We start from the raw sequence: 16049 nt of genomic DNA on the forward strand, positions 1-16049 counted from the left end.
TTGGAACAGAAGCCAGTGCTTGACAAAAGATAAAGATAGTAAATGCATGAGACTGTAGTAAGATCATTGCAATCCTATAATGTAATCGGATAGTGCCTCTTGCCCACTACTCTTCCTGCATTAATGAAAGTATGGTGCTTGTAAAGGTGTTGCATGCCTGGTGGGCATTTATCTAATGTTTTATTCTTGGATGACAGTCTGAGGTCACCATGAGTAGCTTACAATAACAAAAACAAAAGTCAGTAATAAATACTTTATTTCCCAGTAAATCAGTATTAAAAATGCAGTCCATGACATAAAATGGGGATGACAGATTATTTATCCGTCTATACAGCAAAACTCTAATCGGGCATGATGAGTGCAATTTGAACATTTGAACAGTGTGTGCAACAATGAGAAACTGGTCAAGAAGGAAAACACGTGCTAAACAAACAACCGGTTAAAAAAAAAAAAGGAGAAAAAGAAAAAAAAGTTAAGCTATGTTATGTTGGCATGGGGATCATCGGCCTCCTCCATTGGCTGCTCCGCCACCGGCACCTCCCCCTGACTGATCCTGAGCGCCTGACATCATTAGGAAGAGAACGAGCGGCACGATGTACATCCACTGGAGAGGAGGGAGAGACGAGGGAGGGAGAGGAGAAGGACACACGGATTAGTGTAAAATTATATACTTTATTTTATTGTTCTCTGTCTGGGCACTTGACTTCCAATCATCTAATTAACTGTGATCATTAAGGCCTCTTTCCAACAGCCCCAGTTTCATTCTTCCATACCAGATTAGGTCCAACTCATTCTCTTAACAGTAGGAATGAAGGTGTGCAGGTAGTGGTGTGAAACCATTCAAATGCCAAAAACAAGACCTTTTTCATGCATTTGATTAGCAATTTTTCTTTGGTGGTTTAGCCGTAGAGCATTTTCAGATTTTTCTCTATTGGTTATTTAACTGACATGTATCCAATCAGTAAGACTGGAAAATGTAGTACAAAGAAAAGTGTGGCTTGTCTTTGGCATTAATTCTGGACAAAAATAAAGATAGAGGAAAAGAAACAAGACTTGAATTTCAGTTAGTCACATCGCTAAGAAGTTAAACACATAACTTGCTGGACGAAGAAGAAGAAGACAGACAGACAGCCCAGAGTGAGTTGCTGAATGAGCCAAAAGTGAAACCAGTACTTAGGTGGGAATCAGCTCTGCTCTCTGTCACCCCCTGCTGGGGCCGATGCCGAATTGGTGGCCATGAGGAAAATGGCACCTCCCAGAATCAAATACCACTGGAACACAGCACAGCACCAAGTCAACACAAATCACTGGACGTAGCACAGCAGAGTCAACACATGTCACAGAACATGGCATGATACAGCGCGGTGCGGAACAAAGTGACTGACAAGTGTTCAGGCAAAGCCAAGTGAAAAGGCCAAGAGTAGATCTGGATGGACGACGGAGATATGCCGACAAATGTGGACATTTGGATAAATTATCAGTAATTTTTCATTGTTTGAAATCGTAGTTAAGACTATGTCATAGCTGAACTCTTGAATAATAACAGATACAGACCACCAGTACAGTACTTTGCAACACATTACAAAATAGAGAAGCATGATTGATAGACTGATAGTACTACAGAACACAACCAAAATTGTACAACCACAATTTCATGTTTCACACTTTTTAGAGTCATATTCTTCTTCATTGTGACTACATTTCACATTATTATATTTACATATATATTACCCATAGCATCTTTCATTGCACGGCTTTGTAACAAACAATGATTTGCAATGTCATTTTCTGCTGGCACTATAGGTCAGCCCGCAGCAATGTGAAAGTAATGAGGAAATGCTGCCAAATTCTGGAGCGAGTCATTTCGTAAAATATGCATGACCTATTCAAACTGAAAATCCAAGCTACATCAAATGCACAAATATTGGACAAGAAAGCAATAATACACTTTCTCAACAAACAGCTTCTGTGTTATGTGTGTCAAGACATGTTCTATGAGTTGAAGAACAGTCCAGAAGCAGATGTGTCTAATGTTACATAGCAATGAAATGATAAGATGATGAACTTATGACGACACAGGCATTTGGCTTCATGTAATGTACAGGAAATTTAAATGTTCAAAGTACTGAATTCTGGCCAGTGGCCTGGGCCGGCTTAGTGGTCCAGGCATTACCAGGCTGGTAATCCAGCATGACAGTGTGTCGCGGGTTCGAGTCCCGATCCCCCCCCCCCCCCCATCTCTCCCCCCCTTCCTGACTACCTACTGTACATCTATCAATAAAGGCAAAAAAAGCCCCAAAAATATCTACTGTACTGATTGAGAAGGGCAAAATAAGGGCAAAGAGCACACTTTCACATGCATCCTGCATTGAGTACTTACATATTTAGCAAAAAAGGATTTTTGCTCTTGTGGATTCTTTCCTTTTTTCTCCATTTCCATTTCCATTCGTTCAATAAACAGAGCAGTCTCTGGTCTGAAAGAGAGACGATCAATCAATGCATAACCCTATAGACAGAATGTCCCCAGATAAGGAAACGTATGGAACCCTGTAGGATGAGTCATAACAGTGCTAAACTGAGGGAATTAGAAAAAATGTAAATCACACCCGTGTGAAGTGAGGGGCGCAACATGTTGATTTGCTCAGACACATATGACGTAAATCTCCATTCATCGTCAATGGGAATTTGACAAAATAGCCGATTTGCTCGTCCTCAGATGACACAAATTCTCCATTCATCGTCAATGGCATTTGACTAGCGCCCCTCAAAAACTTGAAGAAAAAAAAAGATGACAAGCTACAGCTACTGATACGGAAGTCACATTTACAGATGGGAGTGAAAGTGCCGATACGGTACAATTAATTCATTGTCAATTGCCGTGTCATTTATGACTGACCCGGGTGCATTGACGGGCTGCATGATGCTTAGTGTGGTGTTAAAAGACTCCAGGTCCACTTCGTCCTCAACCTCGGTGCCCCTGCATGCTCCTGGAAGCGTCACTATGGAGACACCAATCAGGTACCCAGAGACATCGGTGTGGAGGTGGATGACATCACTGAGATGGGACTCAACCATAGCACACTGAAGGATAAGAGTAGAAAAACAGGAGGAGGATCAAGTAAAAGCACATTGAGGTACATGTGGAAACGCTCATTGTAAAACAACATCTTTCTAATTATTTTACTAGATTAGATATGTAAACCAGGTGTAGGCAATGTTTGGCATCCATTGGCACAAAGAAGGGTAATCACTGGCACGAGTTGGTTTAAAAGGTTACAGGCTTTAGTTCCGACACTATTATTGGTCCGACAGTCATTAGGCCGACAACCTACAAACCCTAACCTAACCTTAACCGCTAGCACGGGAGCAGCGCATGTGCGAGTGCTAGTCCGACTGTTGTTACCACATGTCGGACCAATGCTCCTGGTCGGAATTAACATCGGATCCTGGTTTAAAATAAACTATATAAAGAAGTCAAATAAAATAAGTGCCTCACATTTGTATGCAAATTAACATCCTGCACATGATTCTACATTCATTAAAACTCTGAACTCTGACTGGGGAGGGAGTCTGGGAGATAGGTGGATTATTGCTCCTCCGAGTCTAACGATCATTATAACAATGTGAAAGAAAAGATTTAAAAAGAAGGGAAAAGGTGATATTCGTGGGCAATCAAAATATGTTGGAGTGTTTGTTAGTGTTTGTCATTAAAATTCATGTTGACAATGCCATGGCAAACTGACTATCTAGAAATAATGAAATCTCACCCGTGTGAAGTGGGTGGTCATCATACATCATCTCATTCCGGCCATTTCTTCAATGTTTGCGTTACGCAATGTTTGAGTTTACACGAACACTCAAAATTGTCTATTCATTGTCAATGCATTGTCAATGGCATTTAAAGTGAGTAGGACAGAGCTTGTGTTAGCACATACACCAAATGGCTATCGGCCCTAAAAAAACATGGCACTTTGTTTCGAAAAAGGTTGCAAGCCCCTGATGTAAACCATTATCCAAATAGTGGGCGGTTGGTTGCCCCTTTCCCAAATACATCACCAACATACATACATACACACCGTGTTGTGTCATTAGGGCGTCAATATAGTGGGGGGTGGAGCTTGGGTCTTGGGGGGAAAACTCAGAGTTCTCCCAACCGGAATAAACAGTGGGGTGTTGGGTTTTCAACGCAGAGGCTTTAAAATAATACTAATTTTAAAGTAGCCGTCATGGTTTGCCAGATCTTTGTAGCAGTTCGACAAGGAGCGCTACTTTCGGAAATTAAACAAGCTAGAGTCCGATTGGAGTGTTTTGCTTGACTGCTGGACATGATCCAACACAACACAAAGGCCTGGATTTATCCGCCTGGTAAGAGACACTTATACATTTTCTATAGTATGATCAATTACTATAGATTTTAACTAGAAATACATTATAACTTTATGACAAAATGGACACCGATCGAATTAAAATGCTTTTTATTGAATGATGCGGAAGATACGGGTGTTTGTGCCTGTAAGACTGCATAAATAAATCCAATAGTGAGGTTTAGATGTGAAAGGCACCTAAATTAAACTCATCTTGAGTTTAATATACGTTTTGTAAGATTCAAGAGTCAAGGGTTTTGGCTTGGCACAAGCTGGTATGACAGAGCAATTATTGTTTTTTTCTTTTTTCAATTAATTTACCATTTCATATTCTTTAAGCATTGCCAATTCTTTTTTTAATTAAGTATTACAATGAGCCGAAAAGGTTTTCAGAAATTTCCATAATCTTCCAGGTCTGGAAAACAGTAATAGATGATTCCAGTATCATTCCAGACCTTTATGTACATATCCTTGGAATGAATCATCATAGCATCTATGGAAAATGGCGTATTTTTAAAAGGCTAATTTAAATTGTCTCTCCGACATAGATAAGATGAGAACAATACATACGGCTCTGACAAATGCTGTGAGGTAACCTTCGATCTGCCTCTCCGTCAGCCTGTCGGCCTGCAGGAACACACGAGGCACCCTGATTCTGTACAGACCGTCCACTGCAGCCACCTCCTGCAGAGTTAACCCATTTAGAGAGTTAAAAACATTCACTTTACAAGAATATATATTCAAAGATTTGCGCCACATTTTTACGGTTTTTCAAAAATAGCAGTCCTACAAGCTCATAGCGCGCCACTCGGTGGCTATGAGCTACCTGAAAATATGTAGTTCCAGGGACCCCCAGAAGCAAATATTTTAGTTAAAAATGTTCGCTCTGAAATATATATTCAATGATTTGCGCCAAAATAGGCAAAGGCTAAATATGTAACTTAGATAGCAGTTTATGTAGACATAGCACTCTATAGGGTATACTCATTACTCATAGTGTCATTGTACAGATATTCTACAGTCAGTCGGATGTTAGGTTCTTAGCTTGCTTATGATCCTTGATTGATGATTATTCAATTGCATTTGATGTATTACCATCAATGTGTTAATTGTTCTTGCTTACTGTTAATTGCTCTGGATTAAGAGCGTCTGCTAAATGGTATCATATCAGGTACTGTCACCCCCCTAAACCATCTCGCCCTCGGTTTTTTTTTCGCCGACCTCACTGGTATTCTGCTAAATGCTTAAATTGTACAATGTCTTCTTCTTTTTTTTTCTTACCCTACACCCAAAACAGGGATGCCAGGGTGAAAGTGGCTTGTGTATTATCACATTCACACATCCCACCTTAAGTTTTGTCCTGTCCTCCTCTGACAGTTGATTCTGAGACAGTGATACGCTAGGCTCTCTTCCAGCCTTCAACAGCAGTGCTCCACGCAGCTGAAATTTAGCCACATCATCTGGGAGGACGAGAAGATGACATATATTAGCTACAATAGGTATAGGACAGGTAGGCATTACAGACTTATGTTATAAATATTAATTAACACTGACAGGCAAAAGACAAAGGGTATCTTACTCACCAACTTCAAAGGAGTGCTCAAGAGGCACAGAGAATCCACTAATTTCTGTGTCCAAACCATCGCCAACCTTGGAATAAGAACAGTTAGCTGTTAGCGCATCATTACCGGTACATCAGGCATCGTTAGCATGATAGCTACTGTACCATTTAACAGGTGCAGCAGCACTGGCACTAAATGTAGTGGTTAATTTCATAAATGATTTACACTCACCCGTCTGCCGTTGTTACAAAATGCAAAATCTGAGCATAAAAAAAATACAACAGCAGAGAACCTTGAAAGCTTCAACGGTAACGGATAAGCCATTTTCACAGCAGAGCAGAATAGAATAGAATAGAACCAACCCGGAAGACTACAGTCAAAGCAGAAAACATCAACATCGACAACTTCCGGGGTAAGATTTTCGACGTAAAGAAATTGCAGACTTTTGATAAAGTGGGTGTAAAGCGGAAAGAAAAACAAACTTTATTCAGGTCTCTGTAGCTGTTATGTTATCGTCAAATGTCAACCGAAACAAGTCACGCAGGATGTAGGTAATGTATTAAATAATTAGTCAACTCAAACTGTAGGCATACCAGTCCAGGAGATGTCGCTCACAGTTAAGAAACATCTCAGTTCACTTAAACAGTCACTCACTTGAGTCACTCTAAAAACCGTCTGCAACGCATCTCCTTCTCAAAAAAATGAATATTATGGAAAAGTTTATTTCCCTCCGTAATATAATTCAAAGGGTGAAACTTCCATATGGTGAATTCTAGATGCATGAAGTGAAATATTGAAAACCTTTTTTGTTTGTTTGAATCTTGAGGATTTATTTGGCATAGGCCTAAGCCTACAGCTCATGCAAATCAAAATTCCATGTCTCAAAATATTAGAAATACCGGTAAGAATATTTCACGAGACCACTAAAATATATATATAGATTTAAATGACTATGACAAAATTGAGATATGTTTTGCCATAGGGACTTTTATTTAAGCTTGGGAAAGAAGACAGAGTACTCTGTAGGCATAACTCTGGGCTGTAATGTAAACATGCTGTAAATGCAATTGTGAAATGGTGTCTTATAAACCCATGAGGGTTGGGCACATTGTGTGCAGGAGTCAGCAGGACACGAAAATAAATAAACAATCGATCAAAAATATATTTAATACAGAAATGTCGACCATCTGAAAAGTATGTTAATTTATGCACTCAATACTTGGTCTAGGCTACTTTGAAATAAATTATTTCATCAATATATATATATATATATATATATATATATATAAATTGTATGGTTGGTATCCTATATTTTGTCTTAAGCTACTGCCTTAAGTTGGCATGATATGAATGCTTTAGCCTGGGATCAAGACTATCACAGATGCATATTGATTTTGACATTTTATACAACTATTGATATAAAAGCAATCTATATGCAAGGCTATGAAAGCTTGTAAATTAACATAAGGCATGTTTCAATTATTTTCTTATCACATTACCATTGGCTGTAGACATTAGAAAGAAAGCCATCATGCAGTTCAGGGTAGCTTAATGTCACAACACGCATGAATTGACACTATCAATAAAGGCTATTAAACTCTGTATATTACACGTGAGCAGACATTTTCTACGTTTAACTTCCACAGTGGGTCGTTTTGAGGGATGCCCTGCTGATTTCAACCTGAAGACCCAAAGAGGACAGTCCAGATAGTTCTTCTGGCCATGTGGGATGAAACAACAGTGAGTGGACTGAGATACAGAGCAGGTAAATGTAACGTAAATGTGAATGATTTGAGGACATAGTAATCTAAGAAGAGATTACATATCTGGGATGTAGACAACAAACTGACTTGTGAAAGCATGGCAGCAAGGGTGATCAAAAAACGTAAACCAAAGAACCAAAGATTTATGGGCCGACTTTACTCTTTTGTAAACAAAAGTGTTCTCAAGACTCTAGCTGGAGCCCTAATTCAGCCCTCCTTTGACTATGCTTGCACCTCTTGGTTCTCAAACATCTCAATACCACTAATTAAGGCTCCAAACCTCCCAAAACAAACCCATTCGACTACTCCTCGGCCTGGGGCCCATGACCCATGTTTTTGCAACCCATTTTGATAGTCTAGGTTGGATACGGGTAGAAAACAGAGTTAAAGGACCACTTCACCTTTCATGTTCATGATAAAGATAGCACCATTTTTTCCTACTCAGTCTGAGGGCATTTGTTAAACCTGTCCACCAGTGACATCATCAATGGGGAATCCAAGCTATTAGAAACTGCAGGCTTTCTATTCCTGAAATGTTGCATTACGAAAATGGAAGCCATCGTTCTCAGGATAATACAAATCTAAATATCTTCTAAAGAAATCTGCCTAGCAATGGGTTTCTGAACTGCCCACAGCCCTCCTATGAGACACAGACTGAGTAGGAAAAAAACGGTGCTATTTTTATCATGAACATTAGTGAGGACCAATTACCTGAAGATACTAGTGATGGGAGATTAATCGGCAAACACATCTGTAAACACACCGGTCTGTCTTTACAGATAAACAAGCCCAAAGTAACAGCGTGAACAGATCTACAAGCTCACAATATTAAATATAAAGGTATTATAATTAAATCTGACTTACCTACATGTAAGCCTGCAGTGCAGATACCCTGTTACGGGTTACTCAGTACCCGCATACCTGACTAACTGTCCTAAAACAAAGTGAGCGACACTCACAGACACAATACTAGAGGAAGCGAGAACAACAATCTGTACTACCCACAAACATGGGTAAATTCTCCTTCTGCTACAGCACTGCCACTAATATACAGTATCAAATATATAACAGCCCCATTGCATCTCTCAGTAACCAAGACTCTCCAAAAGAGGTCTTCATAACCCGGAGGGCCTGTTAGTGGCACTTAAATTAGGCCTACTGTATCGATTTATCTTCAAATTACATATTGGCTACTGGTCTTTCCAAATAGCCCTATACTTACGGTTAATACAATGTGATTTTGAGTGTGTTATTGCAGTGGTTCCTGACCCCTGTAGTTCATTGTGTATGAAATCATAACTTGATTCCATCCTGTCTAGGATGTGTGTGGTGTGCTCTGTCTGTCTGTCTGCCTGCCTTGTGAGGAAAAGGGTTGCTGCCTTTTATAAGTAAAAATAAAAGCAGTAAAAACTTACCGTGGCTGTTGAAAATTATATTAGGATATAGGTTTCTAAAATTCCCTTTAAACTTTTGATTGACCTAAGGGTTTATTGTCTGCTGTCATATGGTCCTGAGTTGCTTGTTAAAAATTCAATTAAGATAGGATAAATCGTTATTGATCCCCGGAGGGAAATTCCAGTGTTATAACAGTGACAGCTGCAAGTTTGAAACACTGGTAAGAGACAGTAAAAGTACAAAAATAACGAAACAATGTGAAGAGCCATGGCAAGCTGAAATGCTACAAGCTGAAATGCTACAAGCTGAAATGAGACAGGAACAGACAAAGAGGAGAAGAGGAGAAGATGAAGGGAAAGGAGAAGAAGATGAAGAGGAGGTAACGAAGAAGCAGAGGAAAATTGTGAAGAAGGAAGAGGAAGAAGTTAGTTTAAAAAAATGATTTTCACCATTAGACTCACAAGTCAATCTCCAAAAGCTTCACTCAATTAGAGACTGAGGAGTGCAAAGTGCAGGAAACAATTAGAAAAATCACACCCGTGTGAACAACCGAGTGGTGCAACTCCCCTCTCTCTCTCCCCCCCCCCCCCTCTCTCTCATTAGCACTCTCTCACTCACTCTCTCCTAACGTCACATAGGTGAACCAACACATAGGTGAACACATAGGTGAACCAACATAATGTAAACACAGACATTGCTGTTCCTTGTACCTTGTACCACCACTCAAAAACGAGAAGTTCCCAAACATATCGGTAGGTGGAGATGTCCAATCTAGCAACCTATGGCCATACCCAGGGCCGGTTGGGCCTTAGGTGGCGCTACAAGCGAGATCTGTAGAGTGCGCCCCCGCACATGCATGCACGCGCATTTCTTATATATGTTGCGTTTATAAGTCGAATTTTAGGACATCTGGCACGGTTTTGGTACGGTTCTACACCATTTATCCTCGTGGAGGATTTAATACATTTTATTAGCTTACCATTTTTTGTTGAGTGATGCTTGGAGTTGGAGTCATGCCTGGTAAAATAAATATATATGCACTGTCTGCAGAATTAAAAAGTCAAAGCCACACTGGATCGCCACCGCCGGACTCATTTAATTAATTCCACCTGGCATCTTGAAAATACTTTGTGTAAAACGCGATCATGATAACTTGTGGTCCGTTTGTTGTTGAGCTTGTTTTGACGGACAAAGGGGAAAAAGGAGCCTCATGGCGATTCTCATTCTGTCAAAACAGTTCCACCGGCGATGCAATTCCCATGGCTCTTCACACTGCCCTCTCTCACCTGGATGGGGCGAAGAACAAATCAGCTCAGAGGCCTAGGCCTGCATCTGAGCATGTGAAAGTATATATTGGACTTCCTGACACAATTGTGAGAAATGGGCAACATCACATAAGACTATCTGACCCTCAATACAGGACTCAGGAGCTCCCCAAGGGTGCTGGCCGGGTCCACTCCTCTTTATGTACAGTAGTAGACGACTGTGTGGCCACACACAGCTCAAATGTCATCTTCAAGTATGCTGCATGACGACATGACAGCGATGGGCCCGGATTGTCGTCATCGACAAGACAGACTGCCTACAGACAGTTTGGCATCAGGAAGAACAACCTCACTCTCAAATGTCAACAAGATGGCTACGGGGTATATGCGTCTGTCAGGTCCAGTAACACTGCCCCTGCATTCTCGCCCTGGAAGCTGTCTGCGATGTCCTGCGCAAGTAACGTTACCTGGTCCACTGTTGACCTGCTACAATGGAAACCGGCTTGTTCCAACGGTAGCTGTGGGTCCACCACCACTGTGTCAGCCTCTCCAGAATAATAAATGGGACACAGAGCAGTGAGATGAGTCTATAGGCATTGGAGTCTCCCGCAGGTTTGTCCGGCTTGTTCCCATGGTAGTTGTGGATCCACCACTGACCCACATGATGGAAGCATGGAGTTGTGCGTCCACCACTGGATTATGAACTCTGGAAGGATGTTGTCTTAGCCCGGTGCCTTACCCAGCGAGTCGACACTGGCCCCCTTGGAGAGGGAAAACACATCACACGGTTCCTGCATGTCTGTTCTTCAGGAGCTGGGACATGTTTGGCACAGACGAGCGCAGAGCAAAGTTCTGTCAGGAAACTCATCCATTGATTCCATTCACTTCAATCTCAGACCGCTCGCATCAGGCGTCTTGCTCAAACACCCTCCATCACCTCAGCTACCACGCGTCGTTTTGGATCTGCTGTTTATGTATAGGGATCCAGAGTCCCTATAATGGTTGGGAGATGCGCTTTCTCAGAGTACCTTAAAGCAGATCCAATTAATTGCCAAACCATAATAAATATATTGCTAATGTTATATTCAAGAAAGCAGGGGTCCGAAACCTTTTTCACATGAAGTGCCATGTTTTCATTTGTGTGATAGTCAGTGTGCCATATATAATTATGACTGTCCATACACAGGCTTAGAAATATTTTCAGGATGTAATGATCATTAAACTCAGAGCAATAACCCACCTAATCCCTCCCCAGTCATGAGTTAGAAGTTTGAATGAATGTACAATTATGTGCAGGATGTAAATTATCATGTCATTTGTAGATGTGAATGGACTTAATTTAACTGACTACACTTTTTTGGAATATTTAATTTTAAAAGAAAAACCTTCTCTCTCTCACACTTATGCCAGTGTTCCAGTGATCACCCTCCCCTGTGCCAATGTTGCAGGCAACCGTGCCTAAGGTTGCCTACCCCTGGACTAGGGTTCAGGGTAAGTGATTTATTTTAGTTAAAACTGTTTGTTTAGTAACAGAGCCCCCCCCCCCCCCCCATCTCTCCAACTCTTTAATAAACATAAAATACATTTCCGGGTGGCTTGAAAAATGTCAGCCAATCAGGAAGGATTACCCATGTACAGTATCAGCTTCAATTTGATAGTGTTCCAGTTCTACAGTGCTCATTTCTTAGAGCCATCACTTCCAATTTCACTTGTTTAATCAGTATTCTGAGTTCTCTCTCCTGATTGGATAAAATAGGTATCCAGATAAATGAGTCATTATTATAACCAATTATCTGTTATACTTTTAATGAAAACATAATAACGGATCAAGTAATACAATGGGCTACACACTGCTATGACAGCTGGGACCAAAACAAGCACTCGGTTATTATTATAAAATCCTGCTACTGTAGGTTTGATGAGCTGCAGGCTGCAGCTGGCATTCAGGGGTTCAGTGCAGGGCAGGTTGTTGGGATTTGTCATTGTGTCATGCGGGCTTTGTGGAAACAGCCTGCCTTCCTTTCTCTGAATAATTATTGTAGTGTGAATGTGGGAGTTCACACTGTATGGATCAGATCTCAGGGTCACTATACATACCATACAGTAACTATTCCCCCTCGCTGAGACAGGCCCGTTCATCTTTGTCACCGCTCCTCTTTGTCTCTTCTGTGAATCTCTTGTCACCCGCGGGATGCGTCACATCAGTACGAAATGCAATTGCTGTTTACTCAAATCTGGAGTGCATATTATGCGTGAGAATGAAACCGGTTTAATTTTGAATTAGCAAACTTGATATTTAGTGACTATATGAACACGATTCACACCTATGTTTTTATTCATTATATGCAGCAAATGTTTACCTAAAAATTCTGATTTTCAAACATTCATTTCTTGGGTACTGGAATTCGTCCTAACTATTAGGACAATATAGGAGCAGTCGTTAGGGCCCGTTGTTAGCTGAGCTCCTACTGTAAATCAGTATCATCTTCATGAAGATCCTTTGGAGATTGAATCATTAATCTGCAATGAACAATGGGAAAAGAGTAGAGTAAGACTCTTATTTTTGACGGCCGCTAGCCCCTCCCGTGCACAGCTTTGTGTGTATGTCTGTCCGTATGAGCATGGAGTGTGATTTTAATTTTCATGCTGATCTTCTGTTTCTCCTGCACCTGTTTGCCGGAGTGGATGTGCACAATGCTCTGCGTTCCTGATGAATGTCAACATTGGTTCTATTGGTCATCCATCCGTTCATCCAGAATTCATAGAACTGCTCTCGACCTCGTTCTGTCGTCAGATTCAGTTTCAAAATGCACCACAGGGGAGGCACTCACTGTTCTTCATAGTGATGAGAAGAACTCGGGAAGACCGAGGGGCCTTTTGGCCTTTTGAGTTGGCTTAACCTTACCTCTGGTCCATAGCGTTCTCCTAACGCCACGGACCGTCACCAGAGCCACCTTAACCTGTACCCCAATTTCAGTTCAAGGGAATGACGTAACATCCAGCATCTATCACTGTACACTAACTTCAACAGGTTATGGATGATACAGTATACGATTCTGCACAACGCACTTTGTTATGATGCCAAATCAATTGTTTTAACATACCTTTAATAAATGAATAAAACGCAGTACACTAGAGAAGTGAGTCCTTGGCATGCAGCGCGTCTGACAGTACATTTCCCCGCTTTTAGCCTCTCGGTGGCTTAATAAGTTCGTCGCCATACAACATGTATCTCCATTCCTATTGTGTATGTTATGCCTTTGATCTTAGAATAGTAGTCTTCAAGGGACAAGAAGGTGGCTGCACAGCACACACTACTATACTGCCAATACTTTGTTGTTGTCAGATTCAGTTTCAAAATGCACCACAGGGGGGCTCTCACTGTTCTTCTTAGTGATGAGAAGAACGTTTGAGTTGGCTTAACCTCACCTCTGGCCCATAGCGTTAAGGACTGCTCGTTCTCCTAACGCCTAATGGACCAGAGCTAGCTTAACCTGTACCCCGATTTATCATGAGGCTAACCCCTCGACAGTGAGACAAATGCAAGTGTTATAAGAGTCTGGTTTCAACCTCTGCCGTGGATTGTTGTTGGGTCATGTAGGACATCTAGGCTATAGGCCTGTCTGCTGTCAACAACGGCAACACAGTAGTTACTTGATGATGACATATCAAATTGAATAAGTTCAAAGCAGGAATGCAGCACGCTGATACATGTCTCATTGGTATGAAACGTATCTTCCTCCTCATGGGTATCTTGAATCTCAAGTTGCCCTTTGCTTAAAATAGTTCTTCCTTGAGTTTGGTCTAGGGCCTAGGCTCTGTCCATTTTCATTAGTCCCAAAGTAAATAAAGTTCAAAAGACATTTTTGTTTTGCGGCCAGGGTTATATTGCAGCCTGGGCATTTTGCTTGAACAGAAACTGGACCGGAAGCAGTGTGCTTGTGTACGTGTGTGTGTGTGTGTGTGTGTGTGTGTGTGTGTGTGTGTGAAGCATGTGTACTTGTCAGGAGTCCTCTTGACCAGTGGTTCTCAAATGTCAAATGTGAGGAACCCCAAATGAATGCCGGTATGTATTTGGCCACAGACTCCCGAGTCCCCATCCCATCTGAACATATTTTGTGTCAGGAACTCCCATACAAGATTTATGTTTTTGTGTGAGAGAGTTGTTAAACTCATTCATCAAGGATCCCTGTTATTATGGGTTATGTTTCTTCTTCTTTTTTATTAGTCTGCATTAAAATATCATATTCTGTAGGTCCCTCCCCCATCCCCTCCCATATGTCTGTCAGAAAGCCTTGAGGGTTGATTTCACCCAACACCGCTGTGATCCTGGCTTGATAAATCTGCCCATTCGAAGCCTCGCTTGGCTTTAGTGGAACGGAATAAACCAGGCTGTACGGACCAGGATTTAACAAGCCTGCATGGTTTTGGTTTAAATCCTGGATTAGTTAATCCAGGTCTCGTGAACCAGGCCCCAGATCGTTGTTCTTGCTCTCTCTAGTATTGTGGCTGTGGGTGTTGCTCACTTTTTTGAGAGACAGACAGACAGACAGACAGACAGACAGACAGACAGACAGACAGACAGACAGACAGACACATGCATACATACAGTAGATATATAGATACAGTAGATAATAAATAGACCTTTACTGAACCCTGTCGATCGATGGAAAAACCTTGTTTTCACCAGAAACGACATTCATTCGACGCCGATTTGGAGATACAGGCCATTGAAAGCAGCACAGAATATGAAGCCTATAGTAAACGTAGACTACGGTTCTGGCGGGCTGCCAGACAAAAGTCATTCTACGGTTACTACGTTTCTTGGGCAGGCTCCGCAGGCTTTCCTTAACCCATTCTGACCTGAGATCAGATTCTAAAAATGTCTTCTACATCCTGACAGTTTTCTGAAAAAGCTATGTTTCTATGTCGGTGCATGGTTCTTCGATTTTTCAAAAATAGCAGACCTACAAGCTCGTAGCGCGCCACCAGATCTGCTATTTTTCAATAGCTAAGGCATGACATAATGCTAACACCAAAAGGGGTTCCCATGACACTAAACCTGCATTTCAATTAACAACCCTAAGATTAGTCTCTCTCTCTCTCAGAGAGAGAGAGAGAGACTGTTGACTAAAGTCGAAAAGAGGCCGCTGTTTTTCCTTTGTTTTGACGATGGGTACCCAGATTGCCCTAAAATAAATATAGAATGTGGAATAAATAGCCCCCCCCCCCCCCCCCCCCCCCCCCTCTCTCTCTCTCTCTCTCTCTCTATCCCTCTCTCTCCCCTCTTCCCCATTGTATGTATGCATGTACAGTACATGTTTAAATGCATGTGCGCACACATGAGGGGTCTTGGGTATTGGGGAGGAAAGTGTACTCTAAGAACTCAGAGACAGAAGAAGATGGTCTTCGACCTTGTCTCTTGCATCGCTGTATGTGAGGTCTACCAGCCTCATAAAGCATAAAGCATACATATGTTGACAGCCAAAGCCACTAGAGAACAACTGAGCTTGTCAGAGCCTATAGGTACACAGAGCTGCCGCCGCGTTGGTTGCATTCTCCTGACATGTATGCATATTGTTTTTCCTCTTGATTCATGAAACATAATACCTTAATAGCTTGTTGTCTTGTCTCTTGTAGCGTCGGTCAACTTATCACTTTGCCAAAACAATCAATTTGCTAATGGTCTGGCCCCTGGTC

General features: G+C 41.5%; 2 protein-coding genes across 3 annotated transcripts in view; one reads left to right on the forward strand and one right to left on the reverse strand.

The window, feature by feature from the left end:
• ntf4 (neurotrophin 4) overlaps positions 1–16049 on the forward strand; it is a 270598-nt gene that overhangs the window by 108664 nt on the left and 145885 nt on the right. The gene's annotated exons all lie outside the window — the stretch shown is intronic.
• On the reverse strand, positions 239–6314 carry emc10 (ER membrane protein complex subunit 10). Of its 2 annotated transcripts, XM_080775449.1 has the most exons (8): positions 6158–6314; positions 5948–6014; positions 5712–5824; positions 4935–5048; positions 2897–3081; positions 2381–2474; positions 1174–1271; positions 239–604 (listed from the first exon to the last, which is right to left on the reverse strand). In XM_080775449.1, the coding sequence occupies exons 1-7, from the start codon at positions 6248–6250 to the stop codon at positions 1185–1187; spliced, it is 753 nt and encodes a 250-aa protein (XP_080631575.1). In that variant the 5' UTR covers positions 6251–6314; the 3' UTR covers positions 239–604; positions 1174–1184. The 2 variants fall into 2 exon arrangements, with proteins under 2 accessions (XP_080631575.1, XP_080631574.1); XM_080775448.1 differs by lacking the exon at positions 1174–1271.

Source organism: Protomyctophum bolini, assembly GCF_963924005.1.
Source record: "Protomyctophum bolini genome assembly, chromosome: 11".
In the NCBI taxonomy this organism is placed as follows: Eukaryota; Metazoa; Chordata; class Actinopteri; order Myctophiformes; family Myctophidae; genus Protomyctophum; species Protomyctophum bolini.